Source organism: Trichomonas vaginalis, chromosome III (genome assembly GCF_026262505.1).
Source record: "Trichomonas vaginalis G3 chromosome III, whole genome shotgun sequence".
Classification (NCBI taxonomy): domain Eukaryota; phylum Parabasalia; order Trichomonadida; family Trichomonadidae; genus Trichomonas; species Trichomonas vaginalis.
The window spans coordinates 19815161-19830075 of record NC_067205.1 but is presented as its reverse complement, the minus strand read 5'-3'; the positions used below and the strand labels follow the sequence as shown (position 1 = coordinate 19830075).

Sequence of the window (14915 nt, the reverse complement as noted above, 5' to 3'; positions counted from 1 at the left end):
ACCTAAGAAAGGCTCAAAAAGAGTCAAAAGAAAACCAAATGCTGCATTTATTGAAGAACAACAAGAATTAAACACAGGAATTGATATTGATATTGAATACGAATATTCATATGAAGAAGAAAACAACGAAGAAGTTTTGTTTCTTGGAATTCCAAAAGACGGAGTTTATGCTAGTGATGACGATCATCGTGGCTTTCGTGTTAGTAAATATCCTAAACTGAACAGATACGAAACAGATCCAGATAAATATCAGGTCATTTCTACAATGAATTATCGATCTCGACTTTCAGAGTCAGTTTTGTCTAATGAAACATATCTATTTGAGTTCAACCATATATTCGATAGTGACCCAGATAAAATATCCCCTTTAACTCTTAAAAACGGATCAAGATTTATATTCTCTTCATCAAGTGATGATGAATCCGGACTCAAACAAGACAAATTCAATACACCAAAGAAGTATAATTACAATACACCTAAAATTAGCAAATCAACAACAAAAATTTCACAAAAGAAAATTATCAACAATCAACTCCAAAAACAACAACAAATAAAGAAACCCATTCAAAAACCTCGCCTTTTAAACGAAAATTCCTCGATAATTCTAGTTCAGATGATGATAATTATAAATCTACTCCAGAATCAAAAGAGATAATGCCAAATCAGCCTATAATTATAATAATAAGTTCCTTAAAGGAATTGATTAATTGTTTTATTTGTTTATATTTATAAATTGTTATATTATTCATCTTTATATTTTTCTTTGAATACAATGCTTGGATTATCTTTGTCTTCTCGAGTTAAAAATAAATCATCATCAACAGGATCGGTCATTATAAAAGTACCTTACAAATAATTTATTTGTTTCATCATTTATGGAGTTTGGAGTTACCCAGAGAAATGTATTATCATTACATTGAATACAATAATATAATTTGTTATTATCAGCTCGATGAGATGTAACACGTAGTAGTAGAGTATGAAGGGTTTAGTGACTTTTTTTGTTACATCTATATATAGACGATGCATTAAAATATATTTTTATATAAATCATTAAAAAAAAACATTAATTTTAAAATAATTTATTTTTTTATCTTTTATAAAAGAAGCTATATATAGATGATGTCAGATATTCCGCGATTAATTAAACATTGTTTAAATCCTGAATGGGTTAAACTTCAATTTAAAAATGAAGATTGTGAATTATTAAATGAATATGAAAGCCAAAATAAGCTAATGAGGTATAAATATAATGATAAAGAATATTTAATTTCATGGAATCAATGGAGTCATAATCAAAGACCCCATAAACGAGAAGAAGAAATTGAAAATAATGAAATGGAAATCATTGATGACATTAAAGAGGATGGAATTCCTAAATTTTGTAGAAAAACCTTTAGAACTAAGTTAGGAGCATATAAACGTAGAGTATTAAATCCTGAATATCTTAAACATCAATTTAAAAAGGAAGACTGTGAATTATTAAACGTTAATGAATATGAAAATGCTAAATCAAAATGAGATATAAATATATTGGAAGTGATGAAAGGTGTAAAGATAAAGATAAAGTTTATTCAGTTTCATATAATAACTGGCACACGTTAGGGATAAGAAAACATTTAGGAGATTATGGGAAATGTTCTGAATTCTTTAAATCTAGTATATACGAGAGAGTAAAAGAAATTAGAAATAATTATTTTCATGAATAAAAAAATAAACTTTAAAAATTCATGTCTTACATTTTTGAATAATTTATTTTTTTAATTCGTAAGAAATGAGTGAATCAAAATTCGTAACTGTGAATCAATTAATGGATAAACTTTCACCAATTCTCACCCAGGTTAAACAAGTAGACGTTTATTTTGATGATTGCATACAAAGTTTATTTTATAAAGGTAAGTTTAATATTAAACCTATTGCTTTTGCATTTGATGGTAAATTAATCGAAAATTCAAAAATTTGGGAATTAATTCCGGATATTGAATTTATAACAAATATTAAGGATAAATGGTTTAAACAACAAAACCACCTCACTAAAGTTCTTTGTAGATTAATGATTAAAACTGAGGAAAAAGAATTTAACGGGTTTAAATATCATCATGTAAAATTTTAGAACTTGGTAACGAAAAACTTCAGAAAAAATTAAACGATAGACTATCAAAAGATAAAGTTGAAAGAGTAAATAAACTCGCTAAAGGTAATGGTAATGATGAAGAAGAATTTGATGAGTTCAACATAGAACTTTAAGAAACTAATGATTATTTGAATTTATGAAATCAGTTATTTGATTCATTCTTTCTTCAATCTCTTCTATTCTTTTTGTTAAATCATCTATTTTCATTAATGAGGTGATTCTTGATTGAGGAATAGATTTCAAACTAACCACTCCTTTTATTTTTGAAATTTTGAATCCATCAACTTTAAACATTTTATTCAATTTACATGTTGTCAATTCTTCAAATAATTTGCATAACAGTCATTAAATTCTTCAACAGATGAAAAAAATTTTATTTCAGTAATTGGTTTAACAACGTTTATTTTTTTGTTGAACATTTTCACTTTCATTTATTTCTTCCTCCTCTGTTTCATTTATTTTTATTTTCATTTATCATTTATCATAATAAAAATTAGAATATAAGTGATGAAATATATTTTTTAATTAATATTAAATCAGAAATGGCGGCAGGATTCTTTAAAAAATTATGGGATGGAATTAAGAAAGCTGCGGGTTGGGTTTATAAAAAGATTATTAAACCCGTTGCAAACTTTTTGGCACCAGTAGCGAAAACGGCAGGAACTATCATAGGTGGTGTATTAGGTACTAAAGCAGGTAATCCGGCGATGGGAGCACAAGCAGGTAACGCAGTTGGTGGAATTGCTGAAAGAATACTTAATAAAATAGGAGGTAGATAGTGGAAAAATAAATATGAGATCCTATGGATCATCTCGCTGCTTAGCGGCTTAAAATTATTTTTATCTTAGTATCGGTTGTAGTCTTTGATAAACTTTTTCTCCTTTATTTAAAACTTCTCTTATTGGGGCAGCTTTTGGTGTTATTGATTCAGCAACGTCACTAATTGCTTCTTTATTCTTAAATATCCAATTTGCCCTCTTCTTCAATGTTTCCCAAACTTTACTCGCTCCTCTTTTTACTCTATTCCACAGTTTCTTAAATATACCTGCAGCCATAGTTGATTATTTCATTAAAATTAAAAATTCATTTTCATCTTTTAATTTTGATTTTTTATTTATTAATAAATGACGACTAACTATTTGGTGCCAAACACTAAACCGATTAATGGAAATGTGTTTCATTCATTCGAAAAGATAAATGAAATATTCGCAAAGAATGACGTAGAAGATATTATAGAGAACTTGAAAGTTCATGCTATGACTCTGATACTCCATATTTTGATGATAAACAAACTCATTTAAGAATTACAAATCCGGCTCATGATGTGAACCAATTAGGTGACACATATATTAAACGCAAAGTTAAAGCAACTCTAGTTTCAAATAAAGCTTTCACATGTGATGCCGCTTTTAAATGCATGCGTTTATTCGTTGGTTACAAATCATCAAATCAAAGCTTTAAACAATTAGAAGTAGAAACCGAAAGAGGTGATGCAGGTTATCTTCAGATGGATTGCGCCCGTGAATCTTTCGCATTTGCAACATATAAACCAAAATCAGAAAGGAAAGTTAAAAAGTTTGTTCATTCGTTATATAATAATGTTCAAAAATATGATAACTCAGTATGTGGTAAATATATTGACCCTTCAGAAGTTTTCAAGAAAGCAAATGAAGAAGTTGATGTCACTTTTGATATGATTATTCCGGTAAATGATTTGTTAGCATTTCAGGCGTTCGATGATTATCCTAAATCATTTGGTGAAATCATTCTTAAATATTATGTTTTCAGGGATACTTTAGTATTTTGTCAGGTTGACCCGTTAAGAGTTGCTGATTTACAAAATTACGTTTATGAAAAGATAACTGATGAAAATTATGAAAAGATTATGAATCATGTTTATAAATATGATCGCAAATTCCAACAAATCGGACTTCCTGCCAAATTAATTACAAGCTTAGCCGCTACATCTGCTGACGCAACAGTTGATGACGTTATTATTTCATGCACAAAGATGGAAGTTTTAGAGGATAAATGCATTACACCAGGATACGGTTTAATTGAAGAATCAGTTAAAGCAATACCACGTTTATTCAGTAAGGAAGATCCATTCATGATTCCAGCTCAACATATTGACGTTCGTTCACTAAATGGAGGTTGCATCACTCCTGAAGGTATTAGCTCTGATTTCTCATACGCTCTTCATAATGTTACAGATGTTGTGTTAGCATTTCCGAAGAATGCAATGCAAAGAACAGTTTTAGAAAATCCAATGCTTCGAGGTCTTCAGGTCACTATAGATTCCAGAAACTTCCCCGATCAAGCGATGACCACAGTGGGTGACATATTCTTTACACGTATGCTTCAAGCTTCTGATTTAGATGGAGTGAATGAATGCACAGAAGAATACGAGGACTCATTAACTAGACCACTGAATGCAGATGATGGCACGCCATTAGCTAGAACATGGAAAGACCAAACTTCATTCTTATGCACTATTCCAGTTCAACGTGATGGAGCGGGTATATTCTTTGATGGATTAGAAACTTTCAACTCGCAAGTTACAGTACAAGTGAAAGCTTATCCAATCATTCAGGGTGAAAATGACACTTACTGTTCAAAGGTGACAAATCCTCCTCAAGTTTGGTTTACTAGGACTACAGATTGGACATGGACACCGGATGAAGGTTTGAAATATCATCCAACAGGTACACCACCACAGTATAGAAGTTCATATGATGAAATATTGATGAATAGAAATGTTTAAAATTATGAGATAAAAAATTTGCTCACATTTGCTCACATTTTGGCACTTTTTGTACGTTTGTCAAAAATTGTGAGGAAGATCTCACAAAAATAGTCAAAATGTGAGCAAATTTTGAGAAGTGCTCACATTTTGACATACGATTATTTTCATACGTTTTTTTGATGAATTCTAATAAAACTTCATTACCACTTTCAGAACGAAGCGTAACTTTTCAGCACGTAACGCTCTATCATGTGTAGTGACATATTATTCAAAAAAACTCAGATTGCTTATCTTATAATAACAATTTCATTAGAAAAAATGCACGATTTCACGCTAAAACTTTGAAGCAATTCTTAAATTCGGATAAAAAATCGATATGTATTACACTTTAAACTTCAAAAAATGGTTCAAAATTTAGACTTAGTTTATCTTAACAATATAGCAGATTTTAAGCCGAACAAGTAGGAGTAATAGAAATAGCTCTTGAAAATAATTACAATTAGTAATATGTAAGTCAAAGTTCGAGTATTCTAATAAATAAACGTTCCGGATTTTCTTTACTACAAGAATCAATACTTAATATATAGAAGCAACAGTAAAAACTTATTAGAGATTCAAAAAGAAAGTTGACTAAAGAGAATCTTTTTATATAAGTAATTTTATTTTTTTGAAATACGAGATCGAATAAACATGTATTTTATTTTATTACTATAATAATACGTTTTTACATAGTAAGAAAGTTTAGAGACTGAAATGAAATTAAAAATTGAGAAAAAAAAAAGCTTTTCTATAAAAATTCATATTAATATATAGTATAATGATATTACAATTTATTGATAGTTGTGTTAGAAAAAAGGTACATTCACTATTTTTGACAAAATTTTAAATTTTCATGGGGTTGTAAATCTTATAATAACTAGATGAATAAGGAATAAATCCCAGTATGATGTGCATCATTATATTAAACACTATATGTAAGGCTGGTGATTCTATTAACACTTATGAAGATCTATAGTATTTGAGCAGATAAATTTGATAATTTCCAAAACTCTTATATTTCAAAATTAAAGTGTGCGAATGCATTTAAATGAGAGCAAAAAGAGATTGATGCTGTTAAAACTATGTGTTAATTTGCAATTATTTCGCATCACAAGAACTACCCAGTAAATTCGGCTATCTTTCTTTGCAATTATTCTCCATTATACATATAATATAATGGTTAGGGTTTGAAGAAAAGTTACTAGAGAATTATTGACTTTTGAAATAATGCAGAATTTTACTTGAAGAAATCATTAATTTATGAGTTCCAAATTGCTAAGCATGACGAAGGATCATTAAATTTGCTACAATTAAATACACTTATTGCAGAATTAAGATTTTTGAAATTAAAAGTTTGAAATATTGCCTTTTTGAATAAAAATTTAAATTTTATTATATAATCATGATAATATCTTATAGAAATTAAAAGAAAATATTTTAAACCATTCAAATATTTTGAATGTCTTATCAATTTAAAATATTAAAAGATAGCTTGATTTTATCATCATTAGTTGTTATCAAAGTTTTCTTCTTTTGATGAACAACAGTAAATGATTTGTTAATTACTTGTCTTCCTTTTTCGCAGCAAAATCGAAAGTTATGATGATAATCTTGCTCTCAATTTTGAAACTCTCTGATTTACAAGTAAGCATTCCTTTGGAAAAGCAGTCCTATTCTGTTTTCAAGATATTTTAAAGCCTCAATTTCATACAATGCGCAGATCTATTCGAAATTGCAAGAACTCTCAAGAAAAATGCAGCAGCAAAGAAGATTCCATAGTTTCTAGCATCAAAAATTTACAACCTTAATACAACAGTTAAAGAGAAGCTCGAAAAGAAAATATTTAACCATAAAGCTGGAAACCATTCGATATCTACTATTGGATCTAATAAAAAGTTAATTATAACATATTTAACATGCTATTTGTTGACTTTGTTCCATTATATTACCATATATATTTTTTGAAATCTAAAATATTTTTACAATTTTAACCATGTGTTGTTGAAACCATATATCAATCTTAGCTAAAGTATAGTTTATGAGTCTGTCACCATCTAACGTATGAATTTTCAAAAATGTCAAATATGTTCATTTTTTCTGTAGATTCAGCCATAATTTCACGTTGTTATACTATTCAACTATTATTTAATATTTTTATCGATTTAAATATATGATGAGATGCTTAGTTCTCCTGGAAATCGATTTTTAATCGCAATTTTAACTTTCCAAAAAAATTCAAAAATAAAAATCCCTCTCAATTTTCTAAGTTTTATAACTCGCCAAATCTCTAGCCAAATTTTTTTGGCCCGTATAAATATTGTTTGGCACTATATAGGGATGCTATTTATCATATTTTCATCCCATTTTACTGTTATCGCCTAGTGAATGTACCTTTGTTAGAAAAAATATACAACTAAAATGTCAGTTTTAAAAAATTTAAAAATTATATTAAAACAATAGTCATTGAGGATGGTTAATTGCAAAAACTCAAGAAACTATCATTATCTCTCTTTGCTTAACACATCTACAACTGGAAACATCATTCCAAATGAAGTTCCTCAGTCTCGTCAAAATTTCTCTCTCATCTACAACAAGCTTAACTCAAAACTCAAGAAACTATCATTATCTCTCTTTGCTTAACACATCTACAACTGGAAACATCATTCCAAATGTTGCATTCAAGAATCCTATTATTATTCTTTCTTTCAATCTTTTATATTTACTCTTTAAATTCTAATATAATATAAATTCTTCATTTCCTTTGTTTAAACTTTTTTCATTTTAATACCATTTTATCAGATAGTAATTTTTGTTTTTCTCTGACCAAAAATCTTCTCAATTTAACTCCACCTTCACAAAAATTCATTGAGTTCTCTCAAAATTCTTGTATTTTTGGTATACTTAAAGTATCATCTTCAAATATTTTTTGGAGAAAATTGACTTTGCATAATATCGTAATACTTTTTAAGGCAGATAGATTTACCGTAAGTTGAAGAACTTTTAATTTGAACAGAAATTATTCAACAAATATTCTTTTTATTTGATCAAGATACGTATACCAATATGATCTACTTGCTAGGGATATGTAGATCACGTTCAGAATTTGCCAAGTTTGGTGAATATCTATGGGATTAGGGACATCTATTTAATTTAAGAACTAAAAATTAGCATAGGCGTATTATGCTGTTACTGAAATATATTTTGGATGTATAAATTTTTACTTAATACTCTTTTATTGTTATCATTTTTAAAGATTTTTTATTATGAGCAAAAAAATGGCAAGACAATAATATATTGTACATGCAATTTATTATTACTGAATAAATTTATCAATCAAATTTGATCACATACAATTTTTACAGATAAATACATTATCTCAAAAAATATCTATATATTAGTATATGTTACACGAAATGTAATAAAATGTATTACTTTGGTTTATCAATTTATAAATAAGAATGAAAATTTGTTATAGCTTTGTTCCAATATTTATTTTTATATATTTAAGTTATCCATTTTACTGTTTTCATTCATATTTATAACAAAATTAGAGTCCTTACATTATTTATCTTATTTCAATAGTGATAAAAATCAACTATATTTTGTAAGATCTTAAAAAGTGACAAAAATGGAAAACTACATTAAATTTATTTATAAGGATACAAAATTATATGTCATTCCACCAAGAGCGGTTAAAGCATTAACACTTTATTTATATATATCTCACAAGCTAAGTTTACCTCTAAACACATTCGAATTAACAACAAATAACAAAAATTTAGGTGTTCTGGATAATTTGCGCTGTAATAACAAAATTACTATCAATATTAAAAGAAAAAAGAAGCCTTTTAACTTATTTTCAATTCCGATTGTAAACAGTATAAAAACTTCTGAAGATCAAGACAAAAAGATTAATCAAATATCACAAAATGACGAAAATTTATTGTGGGCAGCCAAGTTTGCGTTGTATATGAGCAATAACATAATAGAAGAAGCAATTAAAATCATGAATTTCAATTGTCTTCAGGAAGTATTCAATCCTGTTGATGAAATTAAAAAAATGTTAGAAGGAGAGTATAAAGTAACAATTTCAGATGGAAATAAAAATAAATTATATGAGACAATTTTACCAAATGAAGAAGCTGAAGATTCTTATAGTGAGAATGATAGTGATATCGATTATGATGAAGAAAGTAAACAAAAGGATAAAAATGATTTTTCTATAGAAACTCATGATAAAGATAACAATATAAGAAAGAATTGGCCATTTCAAGATGAAGACAACGAAAACTCGGATTCTCTATTAAACAGATATTTAAGTTCCGAAGAATTCAATGAATTCAAAGAGGAGGAGAATGAACAAATTTTATTAGATGAACAAACTGCAACAATAAGTGGAGTAACTGCTCAAAATTCAAATATAAGACAAAATGAACAATAAGTGGAGTTTCTCCTCCAAACACAAATCAAAGACAAACTGCAACAATAAATGCAGTTTCATTTCCAAACACAAATCAAAGACAAAATGCAACAATAAATGCAGTTTCATTTCCAAACACAAATCAAAGACAAAATGCAACAATAAGTGGAGTCTCCTTCAAACACAAATCAAAGACAAAATGCAACAATAAATTCGGATATTCAGCGTCAAATCCCTCAGCATCAATCCTCACTACCTAATGAAACTGCTTCTTATTCTTCCCAAATTTCTAATCATTTAACCGATAATCCTCCATTAACAGATTTACAAAATACACATCTAGTGCCAAATTTTGCTTATGATTACCAAAATAATTTTTCAACGCATAAACAATCTATTATCGTTAATAAAGCTTGCATTGAACTTATTCCTAATTATCAATCTTTTGATGATAAAAATAAAGAGATTCACCGAAAAAGAATCAAAAATATTCTGAGGACTTATCATACATTTTCAATTTCCCAATCCGCACGTATTAAATATTCATTAACCATATATACAAATGGTCATCCTTTGAGATTTCAACGTTACAATGCTCATAATAATTATTTAGAAATTATTTATTATTGCGGATATAAACCTAGATGCAACTTTTGTATGCATGTAAAAGTCTTTGATGAGAAATTAAATATTTCTCCTGAAGAAAAACCAGACAGTAAACTTCATAACTGCCGACCTGCAAAACAATCTCAAATAATTAAAGGAACAAATCCAATGAACTATGATATTGAATCTCAAGTTCAAGATTATGTTGTCAAAAATCCAACCGCAACGATATCAGAAACAAGAAAGTATGCAAATCAACTGATATATGACTGTAATCAAGCCCAGTCTACTAATTTCATTCAGATATCAGAGAAGAAAGTCCAACAGCTGTATTATGAAGTTCATCCTGTCAAATCAAAATCAGAGATTGATCTTATTAATGAAATGTTAGAATTTTTTAATCAAAGATCATATTTTATTACCCAAAGCACAAAAAATGATAATGCCTATTATTTTTTTGGATTGGAACGTTTCATTCGAGTTGCACGGTATTCATCACATTGTTTTATTGATGGAACCTTCAAAGTCGTTCCTGTATCAATAATGAATGGCCAATTATTAAATTTGTTAATTTTTGACCAAGCAACTCAACTGTATCTACCGTTTTTACATATAATCATGACGGGAAGAACAGAAACTGATTATCAAAGAGTATTTAGTATTATGGAGTATGATACTGATATTAAAATTCCTTTATCAACATTTGATGTTATAACAACTGATTTCGAAAAAGCACTTCAAGGCTCAATTTATAAAAGAAAAGGAGAGCAAACCATATTGACTGGATGCATATATCACTTTATTGCAGCATTAGTTAAGAATTTCAAGAAAAAATGTGATCCAGAAGATCTTAACAATAAAATTCTTTTAAAGTTATTATGCGCTTCTCCATTCATGCCAGAAGAAGTTTTTGATTTGGTTTGTAATAAAATTAAATGCATTCAAGATACAAATGAATTTGCAAAATACTTTATTAAAACATGGAGCACAAGCTATAATTCAATCAGCAAGCTCAAAGTATTCGACAATATTTATTCTAATAATGGCGTAGAATCGTACAACAAAGTGTTAAATACAAATATTGTATATTCACATCCCACAATTTTAAAGACGGTACACACTTTAATGAAAGTGGATTTAGCGATTTTGCATCGATATGCACGGGCAGATAAAAACACAAGTGATCATAAACAGTCGTATTTCATTAAATTGAAAAAAATAAATGAAGAGATTCAGTTATTTGAAGAGCATTTTGGTCTGGAAATATCATTAATTCCTGAGGATATAATGAAAAAATATAAGGATTTGTCCAAACATTCTGGAATTGATTTCAGAGATATTGAAATTGAAAGGTATATGTCAAGTGATCAAATACTTGATGACATTCAAATAAATTTAGAAGAAACAAAAAATGAAAAGATAGAAAACATTGAAATTGCCGAAGATGATTTATTTCAATAATATGTAACATTGATTTCTATTCAACTTTATCGTTATTATAATAAACATTTTTATGATTTTTTTAATATTTTTTATAAGTAGATTGAAGATTATTTGATGGAAAGATGTATATATATATACATAATGTACCTTACAATATCTTCATGCTATGAATTCCAGAATAATGACAAGTCTTTCATTCTTAATTAGAAGTCTCCAATATTTTGTCTATTTTTTCATATTTTTTCTATTTTTTTCACCATTTAAAATTTCTTAAATTCTAAATATAGCAAATTATATCATTTTACTTTCTGCAACGATTTAATCGATAATTATATGAATATTATTGTAAATATTTCTAAAATATTTTAAATACAAATAATTTTAAACTGAACCAAATAAATTGGATAACTTTAACTCAATCAAATAAATATTAATATGAATTTTTATAGAAAAGCTTTATTTTTTTCTCAATTTTTAATTTCATTTCAGTCTCTAAACTTTCTTACTATGTAAAAACGTATTATTATAGTAATAAAATAAAATACATGTTTATTCGATCTCGTATTTCAAAAAAATAAAATTACTTATATAAAAAGATTCTCTTTAGTCAACTTTCTTTTTGAATCTCTAATAAGTTTTTACTGTTGCTTCTATATATTAAGTATTGATTCTTGTAGTAAAGAAAATCCGGAACGTTTATTTATTAGAATACTCGAACTTTGACTTACATATTACTAATTGTAATTATTTTCAAGAGCTATTTCTATTACTCCTACTTGTTCGGCTTAAAATCTGCTATATTGTTAAGATAAACTAAGTCTAAATTTTGAACCATTTTTTGAAGTTTAAAGTGTAATACATATCGATTTTTTATCCGAATTTAAGAATTGCTTCAAAGTTTTAGCGTGAAATCGTGCATTTTTTCTAATGAAATTGTTATTATAAGATAAGCAATCTGAGTTTTTTTGAATAATATGTCACTACACATGATAGAGCGTTACGTGCTGAAAAGTTACGCTTCGTTCTGAAAGTGGTAATGAAGTTTTATTAGAATTCATCAAAAAAACGTATGAAAATAATCGTATGTCAAAATGTGAGCACTTCTCAAAATTTGCTCACATTTTGACTATTTTTGTGAGATCTTCCTCACAATTTTTTGACAAACGTACAAAAAAGTGCCAAAATGTGAGCAAATGTGAGCAATTTTTATATCTCAAAATTATAAATTTATTTTTGATTAAATGGATTTAAATTCATCCACTCCTTATGAAGAATTAGCACGAGTATATAATACATACATAGATGATATGATTAATGAAGCATTGAGTGATAATAGAAATGCTCTATCTAAGGAAAAATTAATGAAAATTCCATATTCTGAATGTTACTTAAATTCAATCACTGCAGCAATTGGTAAACAAAATAAAGGTAAAACATTAACGATATTAAAACAAATTATCATTATTGCTAACACTTCCCCTATTCACATGTGTTAATTTATATCAACCGTTCAGGTTCACCTTCAGATGATACATTTGAATCTTTAAAGCATTTAATCAAAATTCCAATTATTTCTTTATCACAAGAAGAAGCAGAAGATTATTTAAAAAACTTTTTAATGTATAAAGAATTATATAATACAATCAAGAAGCAAGGATTAGAGGATAAAATTATTGATAAACAACGGGATGAATTATTTGAAACACTTTCTATTTCAAATTTTGATAGAGAATTTTTGCATTCACTCATTTTTCTAGATGATGCAGTGAAATCAAAACTAATAACAAATGAGAAATCATATTTTAATCAGTTATTAACTCAATGTCGACACATTCAGTGTTCATTCTTCATGGCTGTTCAATACTTCAAAGCATTAAGCACAAACATTAAATCAAATCTATCAACCCTTTTCATTTTCAGTGGTTTAGTCGTCAACAGTTGAACGTTATGCTTTATCAAGTGAATTTACCAATGAGCATTAATGAACTTTACACACAATATCAGCAATTAGGTGAACATGGGAAAATAATAGTTGATTTAAATAAAGGAGGTGTTAAATTTGATTAACTTTTTATAATTAATTTTTATTTTTTATTTATAATTAAACATGACAGAAATAGCAAATCTTCTACAGGTTCCATTAAAACAAGGAACAAACAAAAAGAGTGCATATAATAGAACTATGAAAGTTCCTGATGGAATGAAAGAATTAGTTCATATTGTTGCTGGTCTTCAAAAAGATGTTAAACAAATGAGAAACGTTTTAACATTACCAGAAGCTCAAGCATATGCCAAACGTCAAGGTCCAAATTGGGAAGCACACGAAGCAGACATTACGGGTCCAAATGGAAAACCTGATGGTATAAATGAAGTTTTCATTACTGATGGTCAAGGAAATATTAAAGTCATAAATGGTTACAAATTAACTATGACTGATTATCCTAAACGTAAAGCATATAATGAGCGTTATCCTATGCAATTTGATGAAAATGGAAAAGCTGTTAAACAATACATTGGAGAAGGTGAAAATGGTCCAATTAATTCATACCGTCATAATCCATATTCTTATTTCAATGAAGAATTAAATGCTATTGAAGAGGGACCGGATGGATTACCACGATATTCTAACCAGTTTGATGGTCAATATGCAAATATTAGACCCGAAATTTCAGCTAAGAAATTCTTTAAAGTTGCTTTATTCGATCCAGTTTTCGCAAATGTTAAAGATGAACTTAAACATCAATTCCAACCAATTATAGTAGCAAGAATTGCATCAGGTGCTTTATCTCAAGCATTCAAAGATTTAATTAAGAAACCATTATATCAGCAACGAGGTTTAACTTATGATTTAGTTAAGGAATCAGATAAAAGAAAATTTGAGAAATCAGATGATTATAAGAATGCAATTAATGAATATATTAGGTCTATTAATTACAATGAACCAGCTAAAAATCAACTTCATGAACAAATACAGGGAATAATAGATTCAAAACTTCCAGCAAAATAAAAGTTTAAATATATTTTTTTATTCGATTATAAATGAGAAGACGTTTCACTAGTCAAAAGAACACTAACGCAAAAGCAGAGATTACGGTTGGTTATAACGTAAATGATGATAAATCACGAATTATTCAAAATGTTAAAGTTAATGTTAGCCCTGAATTAACAAGGTCAGCAACTCAACCAAATTTATTAACTCGTGACTTACCGAAAAAGGAGGAGGAGCAAAATAAAGAAGATGGAGACCCAATCATTTTATCTGAACCCGGTAAAGAACCTGTTGAAATTCCCACTTATCCAACATACCCCCACCTCTTTCATCAAACATCGAGAACCCATATAAAATAGACATTAATTCTGAATTAATGAAAATTTACCGTGATATAATAATTAATAATTATGATTCAATAATAAATTTAATTGATCAATCCGGTTTAATTATTTTACCTTATGAATCATTAATTCACATTATCGCCATTCTTTGTGATGTTCAAGATTCAGACGTTAAGATTCAATTTTTCATAGAT

General features: G+C 27.8%; 1 protein-coding gene and 1 pseudogene across 2 annotated transcripts, besides 2 other annotated features; both read left to right on the top strand.

Annotated features, from left to right (window-relative positions):
* Positions 1–4244: 4244 nt before the first annotated feature.
* On the top strand, positions 4245–4898 carry TVAGG3_0732440 (uncharacterized protein; the record flags this gene model as incomplete). The annotated part of the gene is made up of 1 exon (XM_051244585.1): positions 4245–4898. The coding sequence occupies one exon, from the start codon at positions 4245–4247 to the stop codon at positions 4896–4898; it is 654 nt and encodes a 217-aa protein (XP_051091172.1).
* Positions 4899–4904: 6 nt separating this feature from the next.
* Positions 4905–12603: a mobile genetic element.
* On the top strand, positions 8926–9806 carry TVAGG3_0732420 (annotated as a pseudogene). The gene has a single exon. A coding segment is annotated over exon 1 (881 nt).
* Positions 12604–12755: 152 nt separating the features above from the next.
* Positions 12756–14915: a mobile genetic element.